This window comes from Syngnathus floridae, chromosome 9 (genome assembly GCF_059516105.1).
Source record: "Syngnathus floridae isolate MCC-2025c chromosome 9, RoL_Sflo_1.0, whole genome shotgun sequence".
Lineage (NCBI taxonomy): Eukaryota > Metazoa > Chordata > Actinopteri > Syngnathiformes > Syngnathidae > Syngnathus > Syngnathus floridae.
In genome coordinates this window covers 8,042,077-8,053,478 of record NC_142421.1, presented here as the reverse complement: position 1 = coordinate 8,053,478, position 11,402 = coordinate 8,042,077, and the positions used below count along the sequence as shown (strand labels likewise).

Below are 11,402 nucleotides of genomic sequence, written 5' to 3'. Positions count from 1 at the left end.
TGTTCTTTGCTAAACCTAACCCTTACAGAAATATTCAGACTAAAAGATAATAGGTTGCACCACGGAAATTTGTACGTTAATATCTTTGTTTTCAGGGTTGGCGATCAGATACGGGAATTATCTTGACCAATGAAGTGTCTTTGTGCAATTTCTCGGTCAGATCTGGTTTTGACTGGTTTAAACTAGTCTAGCGAACATGCGCACTGCGTGTAAACAGGAAGAACTAGGGAAAAAACAGGGCAAATACACCAGAGAGCAACGAACGCGAGGGTTATACAAAAATGGATTGCGGTTCATTTTATATTAACATCAAAAAGTTGTTTTGTCAGATCTGAACGAGTTTCCGATTAAGTTAGTCGCGGCTATTCGACCGTTCTGGTAGGCTCGCTTAACCGAGCAACATCAGACCTGCTGTCTGCCTCGACCGATACGCGATTGACTTGCTCATTTATAAACTACGCTTTTCTTGGATTTCAAGATTTTCACTCGTTTCCAAGAGTTTTCTACCATTTTGAAAATGGTCCAAAAAGATAAGACGCTGGAGAGGACACCCGTGGAAGCCGAACCGAGCCCCAGCCCAATCTCAGGAGAGGCTTGTGCCGAGGGTCCCGGCCTGTTGGAAGAGTCCGGCGGAATCATAGTGGAAGCGACGGGCCACAGAAAATTCATCAGTGGTGTAGTGGAAGGTATTTGTGTGATGAGCATTTTGGAATAGCGATAAAAGATTGGTTAATCGTATTCTGTGCTGAACAAGCGTCCTATGTAATTGCGTATTTGACCAGAAAATGAGAAAAGGTTTCTCTATTGTCAATCGGCATTACACCCATCTCATTGTTGCCACAATATTCTTAATTGTTTTGGCTCGGTCGTTGTCATTCCTGACACATGCACTGGATTTATTTTTTAAATAACGCGTTTAATATAATGATGAGTCAAATTCTTGGACTGACAGGAACGAAGAAAGCCTCAATTAGCAGCACGGTATGAAAAGTGAATTGCATGGTTTGCCATTGCAGGCTTTTATGGACGACCATGGACAATGGAACAGAGGAAAGAGTTGTTCAGGAGGTAAAAATATCCTGCTTATTTTGATTGTTTTTTCATCCATTCTGATCATTGCTGTCACTATGTTTAATAGACAGCAGAAGTGGGGACTGAATACATACCTTTATGCGCCCAAAGATGACTACAAACACAGAATGTTCTGGAGGGAGTTGTACTCCGTGGAGGAAGCAGGTGACTATTGAGAGCAGATGAGGAAATAAGTTATACCTGTCACTTAGTTGTAAACGTATGGGTTAAATGTGTTTTTTGTTTTTGTTTCCCAGAACAACTTATGACACTAATCGGAGCTGCCAAAGAGTATGGCATTGAGTTCATATATGCCATTTCTCCCGGACTTGACATTACTTTCTCCAATCAGAAAGAGGTCACAGCACTCAAGAGGAAACTGGACCAGGTATTGCAACATGTTTTGACACTCTTTGTTAAAAACAAACAAAATTAATACAACTCGGTGGCAATTACATGTTCAACATTTAAGGTGTTCTTTTGCTATTTTGGTCAAACTGCACTTTGAATGCATTCGAGGTACCACTTTATTGTTGGCTATTATTAACAAGCTCCATCTCTATTAATAAGGTGACACACTTTGGTTGCAAGTCATTCGCCTTACTTTTTGACGACATCGACCACAACATGTGCCCTGCCGATAAGGAAGTGTTCAGCTCATTTGCACACGCTCAGGTGTCCATCACCAATGAAATCTACCAGTACCTCGGAGAGCCTGAAACCTTCTTGTTTTGTCCCACAGGTATAATTTGAACTATCTGCAATTACATGCTAATGTCCTTTAGCCTCGGTATTGATTCGCTTTATCGTTGTCCTCATTTGCAGAGTACTGTGGAACCTTCTGCTATCCAAATGTCCCTCAGTCTCCCTACCTTCACACAGTAGGAGAGAAGCTGTTGCCTGGCATTGATATTCTGTGGACAGGCATGTGTGACACACTTTCTCATAAGTGTTATTCCAGCTGCATTTTTGAAGTTGCTGCTCACAAGGCTTGTGTGTTCACAGGACCCAAAGTGGTATCCAAAGACATCACAGTTGAGTCTATAGAAGAAGTGTCTAAGATTTTAAGAAGAGCCCCCGTGATCTGGGACAACATCCACGCCAATGACTACGACCAGAAGAGGCTCTTCTTGGGTCCTTACAAGGGCCGCTCCACAGAGCTCATCCCCAGACTGAAGGGAGTCCTCACCAACCCCAACTGCGAGTTTGAGTCCAACTTTGTTGCCATCCACACTCTGGCCACCTGGTATAAGTCTAACATGAATGGAGTGCGCAAGGATGTGGTCATGAGTACGTATGATCTATTTCAGAAAAAGTGTGTTCTTTACAATGCAGCATCATTCATCCTCTCGCCTCTTCTCAGCGGACGGTGAGGACAGCACAGTTTCCATCCAGATTAAGTTGGAGAACGAGGGCAGTGATGAAGAACTGGAGACAGACATGCTGTACAGCCCCCAACTGGCCCTGAAACTGGCTCTCACTGAGTGGCTTGGAGACTTTGTTGTGCCTCATCAATACAACAGTAAGAGAGCCAGTCAAAAATGTGCTTCTCTTCCCAGTTTGTTGCGATACTAGAACCAAAACGGTTTGCTTATCTCTCTTAGGCCGACAGGTGCCTCAGAGCGGTGCCAAAAGTACAGTCATCGACGTGTCCTCCATGGCCCCTCCCTCACTGTGCTCCGATACCACGGTGACGACTGTGTTCCAGCAGCCCATCATGTCTCCGGCCATGCCGCCTCAACTACTGGAACCTCACCCCATGCCAAAAACACCTGAGCAGGAAGAGGAGGTATTGGTTTGCTTCTGCTTCAAACAATCAGAGTATCGCAATTTAGTAATCGCGTGTGTTGAACAAATAACATCTCGAGTCAAATACTCGCTTGTGTTGAGTGCTGATGGGTAGTTGCTACAGTTGAGTTAATAAATCCATCCATCCACTTTATGAGGAAATATTGAATTGGAGATTGAAAAGAGCGTCTTTCTTTGGATTTGGAACTATGCTAATGTTGTGTCCATGGAGGTGGAGAAGAAGGATTCGGATGAGGAGCCCATGGAGATGGTGATGGAGAAGCAGGAAGAGCCAAACGCGGAGGCGGACCCTGAGCCGAAACCCGAGGACCCAGTCTTGGTTGACAAGATGGCGGAAGATCTGAAGCCCATGGATACAGACAAGGAGAGCTTGGCAGAGTCCAAGTCTTCAGAAGAGTCCATACAGGAGGATTCTGGGAGCGATATTGCACCCATGCAGACTGACGATCAAATCAAACAGGTGCCACAGACGGATTTGAAGCACTTCACAAACCTTATTATATTGCTGAATGTATACATTGATGGGATCCAATGCTATCTTCAAGTGTTTATTTCCCATGGTTTATTCCCCACAGGATTTATTTGCGCCTGGTCCCGATGAGAAACCGCTGTTCACCGTGGAGCCGCTCTCAATTGAGGACCTGTGCCTCCTGGCGGAACTCTTCTACCTGCCTTACGAGCACGGCCCCAAGGCCATGCAGATGTTGAAAGAGTTCAACTGGCTGAGAGCCAACAGCAGCGTCGTCAGCGTCAACTGCAAGATGAAAGAAGACGAGAAGGTAGGCGAATTCTTTAGAAATGTGTCCTTTTAATCCACGATCCAGTGGTTAGCTATGAGGTTGCAAAACAAAATGGCTGATATGTGCTTCCCAAAATGTCCATCAGGTGGTGTAGCCTCCACTGGGGATAAAGTAGACTTGCATGACAAAGCTTTGTGGATTTTGGCGTTAACATGAGCTGTTTTCTCCTGCAGGTTGCAGAATGGCAGTTGAGAGCAGAGAAGTTTGAGGACATGTGCTGCTCTGTCATGCAGATGTTCACACGTCTGTCCAATTCAGCCAACCGCACCATCCTGTATGACCTCTACCCTTACATCTGGGACATCAAGAGCATCATTTCTATGGTCAAGTCCTTTGTCCAGTGGCTAGGTGTGTATGAGCGCAACTACGCAGGTCTTTTGTCTCAAGGAGCAGGATAAATTTTGTCATAAAACCTCAGCAGGCATATATGCGTTTATTCATTCAGACACAAAACAGGGTCGTGACTTATTCGCAGTCCGTTTCACAGAACAGTTTGGTCATAAATCAAAAAAGTAACGAAAGAACATGGTCATCCTGCATACAGGATGTGTGGCCTTTATAATTATTAGGTTATAATATCTTCTAGCTAGCTTAAGATGCAGCACAAGAGAGCTCCGGAGGTCACGTGACTCTTCCCCGCTGCTCAGTTGGCAGTAAAGTAGCACCTGCATTCCAGTTAACAATGGAACAAAGTGATAAAATTAACATTTGTTCCTCAACCTTCTGTCCAAGTGAATTCACGTATCACTTTGATGGAAAGGACATAATTAGACACGTGCAAAAGCTGGACAGGATATTGGACAGTATTGATTGATCAGGAGGTCTTTTTTTTTCTTTCAACTATGGTTGGCCGGATTGGCAGTGACCTCAACAGTTTTGTCTTTGAGTTTCCCTTTCAACACACAGATGAGAGCTTGTGATTATACCAAGGCTTGGCAGCTAGGTCACAAATTTAGGTTACAGATTCGATTTTTTTCACGCAAATGTAATAATTCTGAAAAAAATCCGAGACGGATGGAGAACTGACGCTATGTGGCGTGTTTGCTCGCATCCTCCCCACCGCTGGAGACGCGTCTTGCATTGTCATTTAATAGTAAATAACGATAAAATGAAGTTCTAGCTCTACGATTAAAATGCGGTGCACTGTGGGATGCGTGACTTACCTATCCAGAGCTCTATCGCGGTCTCTCAATTCCTACCTACAATTTATTTATTTTTTTATTCTTTTAATCTGACTAAATGCTGGTTGTGCCGCTAGCACCTCCCTGTACTTGACCAAATCTCAGTGGCAAGGAACCCATCAAGGGCTACTGCTGCTTGCTGTGTATCCAGTATCGCCATGACTGTACTTCCACACAGAGCCACTCACTTCCATCTCTGTCTGTGGGAATGAGTAGCCGTGGGGCAACCCCTTCCTCCACGCCCTAGCGCGCATGCGAGCTTGGACATCATTCACTGACTATGGAAGGCCATTCTGGTGCATAACAAAAACATAGATCTGTATTTTTTTATTCATTTCACTACTTTGTTACTTAAAAGGCTGGATCAGGGTGAATTCCATCTTGCTAAAAAAAATACTATTGTTTCCTCAGTGGCATTTATTTACCTAACTATACATTTCAACCTCTCTTTAGGGCCAGAGCGTTTATTAGAGGGGGATTTGTTTACGCAAATTCTAAGAACAGTATTTTTTATGACTATCAATACAAATTGTATAACTACACATTGTTTTTATATAGATTAGATTTCATCAAATGCACAACAGCCCTAGTCATTAATCGAAGCAAGGCGTCTATTAGGGTTGAGCTCACTGTTTAATACAATATATAGTTAATGCTTGTCTATGTTAGATGGTCCACCCTGTGCCAGTTGAGTAACATAGATTGGCACAAACCTGAATGTGTTGTCAGTAGACTGAAGCACCAGCATGGCCTGTAGGTTACTCCTTGTAACCCAGTTTCATTTCCAGGTTTCTGTTCTATATAGTAAAGCTGAGGACTCCAGTACACAGCAGGCAGCAAACCCCCACACTAGCAAAACAATGTGAAGGTTTAGTGGAGTCACTAAATCACTGTAACTGTTACAGAACCGCAATCATGATCAGATTGTCATGTTTAATAACTGCATTGTCATGTGCGCAATCGACTTCCCCCTTCTTGTCGTCATGCTGCAAGCCGTGCAGCCGGCACTTAGTCGCAACCTTCTTGATTTCTGTACTGAGTTCAACTACTAATAATGATTTTCTACTGTTTTCTCCCTTCACTATGTACAGATGGAAGAATCCACAGTACAAGTTTCTACTGCTATTGGATCGACAGTGGCCGATGTATGTGCAGTGCAGGCGAAACGGATTCATGCCTTTTTCTTGAATGCCACTGATAATTGTGATAGATTAATTGGAGGAAAGGAGGCTGCCCCGCCCCGGATGAAGTCGAATTTTTTGCGCAGCGATTTTAAGCTGCGGGTGTTAACTCCCAAATGTTTTCTTTTTTTTCCCCCGGCAGCTTCTCTAACTTGTGCTTTTTTTACTTGTTTCTGTCAGTAGGCTTATAGAAGTGGCTCAGACCAGCCTGATGCACCTACTCAAGGGAATTTAGCCTTTGCTTCCAAAGTTAACCGTACTCATCCATCTGTGTAGTTCTGACCGTTATGCTTGTGTCAGATTGGGCCATGCAAGGGGTGCATGATATCTAACTTTATTGTCTGGATGAAGGCACTCAGACTTTTTTTTTCATTATGGGACGTATATATGAATTGTATTAAGTTGAAGCAATTCCAGCTTTCCTCCCCGTGGGTGCATCTGCTCGCTGCGTCGAAAGCACATTAGGCATCATGATACGTTTTGTAAAGCTGTGCTAGGGGTCACGCAGGCGCGCTCCACTTGTCTGGTCACACGACAGAGCCTCTCGTCAACCCGCTCACAAAGATTGAAACAGTCCCTCTTTTTTTACATGCTGTCGGTATATATAGTCGTTATATCTGGTCCGCCCCCTTTCGTTTTATTGTTTTGTAATGGTAAGCAGATAGGACAGGTGCGTTATGGCTCCTCACTGGTTGACGTGGTTTGATGAGTCGCGCTCCCCAGTCATGTGACAAGGCAGACGAGAACACAAATGCGACTTCACAGCGGGGGTGACGGAAGTTGAGGCTTACATACAATACAGTATGCTGTTAGGTTGTTTGGTCTCTTGGCAAGGAAAGGTAGCTTTATTGATATTTTGGGGAGCATGCAACGTGTGTTCGGCTGCTTTCAGGTTTTACAGGCCTGCACAATCTTATAACTTGCCCCCTTGATCTTACTGTAGTCACGTAAGCTTTGGTTCCTTCAGCCTCTTTTCAACCGAAAATAATCCAAAAGGGGTGCCAGCGTTTATTCGTCACTGCTTGAATTCTGATTAATTGTGCTTTTAGAAACATAACTGCCCTTCCTTCCTCCCCACGAATTCCCCCCCATGTGCGAGAGCCCCGTGCTTTGGTAACACTCTCCGCTTGGCTCTGCTCCTAACAGGGTGTCGTAGTCAGTCCTCAGCACAATTCCCTAAAGGAGACCAAGAACCGTGGGCCTTTAGGGGAGGTCTAGCTGGAGAGTTCCAGGTATCTAATGCACCGAATTTACCACAATCCAATGGAAAAGAAAAAGTGTTGTAAGCAAAAGGCAACAACGGTGAATGTGTGCTGATATGACGGGATTTGGTTTGGCAAAGGTGAGCTGATTGTTGAACAGTGTGGAATTCAACCCCCGTCACTCCTCCTAAGTTTTTTTTTTTTGAGGGGGGGTGTGCTGGGGGGTTAATTCATTGTTAAACAGTCACTTGAAACGTACAGTCCAAATATGTATCCATCTGGATTTCTTTCAGCAACTGCTCAAGGAGATGCTGCTCTTCCCTTAGCGCAGGCGGCACACGCGAGCACGGAAAGCGTTTTTACTTTTTATTTTCATGACATCTCATTTCTTTGCAGGAAGCGCACAAATTCCCATGCCAGTTCTTTGCGAGCGCCCGCGCAAGCATCTCCGCGCAAGCAAGTTCGCATGCACATTTGCAATGGAAGAGAAAACTCCAGGGGAAAACATTACTGTCCAGGCTAAAGCGACATCTCCGTCCTTGGAGAGCAATGAAACTCCCAATGTCCTCTGACCTACAATTGACCAACTCACCAAGCTCACATCTGACGTATGTTTTCCCACCTGGAGTTCTCTCGGCGCAGGCATCATTATTTTTTTTTCTCAACAGGAGGGTTGCGCAGCGAAATATTGCGATGCCTTACTCAAGGGAAGGTAGCATCTCCTTTAGCAAGTAAAACCTTGGTCAGACCAAATACCTCCCTTGTTTTCGAAGGCTGTATAGTCTGCGCTTGGTTGTCATGCTCTGCTCCAAAAGTAACAATGACATTGTGGTGAGGTTTGCTCCAGTGGCCCCACTGTCAGATCAAGGAATGGGAGTTCTTCTTTTTTTTCCCTCTGAATCATATTCATATATTTGTAACTATTTTCTTGAGCGCATGACCTCCACGTCCTCTTGGTTTAACAGTGGTTTCATTGTAGCAAATACAAATAGAAATGCAGTTGGCCAAAGCACCAAAGCCTCCATCTCACTCTCTCACTTGAGGAAGCTGAACCACTTTTCTTCTGACACCCACAGAGATTGTTGCCAATAGATGGGGCAAACGATCTTTTCTACCAGCCTCCACCCTCACTGCCTACCTCCAAAATCTATTCAATAAGGCCCTACTTTGCCAAAGATGAGGTGAGATGTTTTTAAATTGTATGCGTGCAAAATCTTTTGCCGTTGCTCCCTTTCACTGCTTAACCACCCTCAAAAGTAACAGCCAAGTGTTTCTCTCTTTCTTTTCCAGGCTTCGGTGTATAAAATCTGTAAAGAAATGTACTATGAAGGAATGGAGGATGCACCTTCTGTAGAGCAGGAATCTGACCTCATCGGTGACAAGTAAGAGTAATTTCTATTTGCAACACGCGTTGGGGGAAGTCAATATTTATTTTACTTTTTTAAAAATTGTCATTTTTGAAATATTTAGTTTATTCTTGAATGATTTTTATGAAAGGTTGGTCGGCGGTCTTCTGTCCGTGAGCCCGGACTATGGCTTTGTGCTGGAGGATGATGAAGGCATCTGCGGCTACGCTCTGGGCACTGTAGACGTCAAACCCTTTATCAAAAAATGCGAGATGAGCTGGATTCCTTTTATGCAAGAGAAGTACCACAAACCTGATGGCCAAAAGGACCTCACAGAGGCCGAGGTAACTTTTTGTTCTCCCTGCTTTATTGTCATCGAGGTTACGTGACCTTCCATAGCTTACTTTTCTGACTGTGTTTCTGTAGAAGATGATTTTGAGTTTCCATGAGGAAGAGGAGGGTCTTCCGGAATCGTTCCTGTCCAACTTCCCATCCCTCATCAAGGTTGACATTCATGCAAAGGTCACCGATCCCAGTGTGGCAAAAAGCATGATGGGATGCCTATTATCTTCCCTTAAGGCCAATGGTAGGTGGCGGCCATCATCACTGCTCGAGCTCCAACATATACTCCTCACAAAAAGTGAAAAACATGCTCCTGTGCCATTTGTCTGTTATATCCAGGCTCTCAAGGTGCCTTCTGTAAGGTTCGCCAGACTGACAAGAGAATGTTGGACTTCTACAGTAAGCTGGGATGCTTTGAGGTAGCCAAGATGGAGGGCTTTCCCAAAGATATCATCATAATGGGGCGAAGCTTATGAGGCAAAGTTAAAATTACACACTGAGCGAGATGCGGTCAACACAGAACCTTCATAAGACGCAACTTCCATGATGGTTTCAAAGCGACATGACCGCCTGTGCCAGCAGGGACACCTGTTTTATTTTCCAAGCCCTGCGGTCCTCTTAAGGATGAGCTGATTGCAGGCCAACAAAGCCAAGGTCGACTCAATCAGTGGAGAGGAGTCACATCGGAAGTGTGACTGTGCATTTGTTCCATCTGGAGGCCCAACATTTGTATACCTCCAGGAGGCCAGAAGTGACATCGTTTTTTTGCTGCCCCCCCCCACTTCAGCAGACATCACATACGTATGACCCTCGCACCCTATGCCAGAAATGTCTGCAGCAAAAACACACACAAAGCTGTGAAATGAAGGCAGCATGACACCATTCACAATGTAACGTACTAGACGTTTCATTGAGGTGACACAATTGTTCCGCAGTTTACTTTTTTCATACAAGTGGCACTGAGTGGAAACACGTGCACAGTTTGAACTTGCAAGATCATTGCACACCAGAGTGCATCTTTTGAAGTGGTCTTTTGAAGCAATAGTGAATTTATGCTCAACGCTTTGCGGTTTTCCGTTGTGAACATCTTGCCTTTTGGTGTTTTTCTTTAATGTTTAGGTTTCTAATAGACCTCAGTGTCTTCTATCAACACCTTCTAAAGCTGATACAAGAAGGCTTTGGTGATTGTGGAAATTGTGTCACACACAGAAGACCCCCATTTATGTGAAATGACACATCAGCCTAGGTTGTGGGATTTTTTTTTCACGTTTTTCTCTCCCAAATTGTTTACTGATCTAGTTCGGGGATGGGGAACCTTTGTCCTATTAGGGGCCAGTTAACTTTTTATCAAGTCCTCAAGGGCCATAACTTCACTTTTGACAGAAAAACAATGCAACAACAACAACAAATGTTTATGATCATTTGTAAGTGAAATGTTTTGAGCAGTTTGTCGGAGTTTCTTTTTCTAGAATTGCATGCTGGGCAGGATCCAAAGCTTTCAGATTTCCCCACCCCTGTTCAGTATCAAATTTACCACAGGACCAAAAATCTTTAGCGTTCCTACCCATTTTTGTAGGGGGAAAATAAACGGTGCAGTGTTTTACAATGATTGGATGACTACTCGGTTACGTACTTCTCAACCATTTATCAGCACCTGGTGTCCACATCAACATGTGATTTGTGCGACAGGATATTCCCTCTGTGAAGATTTTCCCTGCTGATTTGCTTTCTTTTTAGCACCGTCGCTTTAGCATGAATGTCTGCCACTCAGCAGTCCGTTATTCCATCTTGTCACCAAAGTGGCATTTAAGGTTCTTTCTATTTCATTTCAGTTTTGCCTTCTGATGGGTTTCCCAATTTTATTTAAAAAAACTGTATAGTGAACAAACAAGCACTTTGTTTTTTAAAAAAAGAAACTTGTTCTGTTAATCTTAATTATGTCATGATGGTCATTTCAAGGCACAGAGGAAGATGCATGCCACTTGCCTCTGTGGGTGTGAAACTGTGGACGGGTGTTATATTCATTTTGCATACCTTTACTGACATAGTGTCAAGTGTTCTGTTTGGCCTGAAGGAAAATATTTTGTTACTAGTCCCTTCGCTTTACAGGTACTCCTCTGGACTAATTTCTGATATGAACGCAGATGTTCTTCTCACGCTTGTTACATGCTTTCCTTGTCTTCACAGGAGGGATCAGCTGTGACTGAGTGAAAGGGCTGCTCATATTGTATTGTACATAATGCAAGTTTAGGGACAGTTTTACATGTAAAATTTGTATGTAAGATTCATAAAGTTGAAAATAAATCTGAAAAATATGAAAAAAAAATGTCTCACAAAAGGTCTTTGGTCCATCATGTGTTCAAATGGTTGCTGCAGTGAGTTCTACGCGCACACACACAAGAAAATGTGACGGTGTAACTCACAAGACAAACATTTTATCACAAAGTTTATATAAGTAAAAGCAACCAGT

General features: G+C 43.8%; 1 protein-coding gene across 2 annotated transcripts; it reads left to right on the top strand.

The window, feature by feature from the left end:
• Positions 1-195: 195 nt before the first annotated feature.
• Positions 196-11,263, top strand: oga (O-GlcNAcase). 2 transcript variants are annotated; one of them, XM_088385012.1, is made up of 19 exons: positions 196-686; positions 1,017-1,068; positions 1,139-1,236; positions 1,329-1,459; positions 1,642-1,813; positions 1,897-1,995; positions 2,077-2,361; positions 2,435-2,593; positions 2,676-2,860; positions 3,092-3,340; positions 3,456-3,659; positions 3,854-4,028; positions 5,953-6,006; positions 7,189-7,274; positions 8,321-8,425; positions 8,535-8,626; positions 8,742-8,934; positions 9,017-9,176; positions 9,272-11,263. In XM_088385012.1, exons 1-19 carry the CDS (start codon positions 518-520, stop codon positions 9,406-9,408), a joined length of 2,805 nt encoding a protein of 934 aa, XP_088241138.1. In that variant the 5' UTR covers positions 196-517; the 3' UTR covers positions 9,409-11,263. The 2 variants fall into 2 exon arrangements, with proteins under 2 accessions (XP_088241138.1, XP_088241139.1); XM_088385013.1 differs by lacking the exon at positions 5,953-6,006 and having other exon boundaries at positions 9,272-11,262.
• Positions 11,264-11,402: the final 139 nt, after the last annotated feature.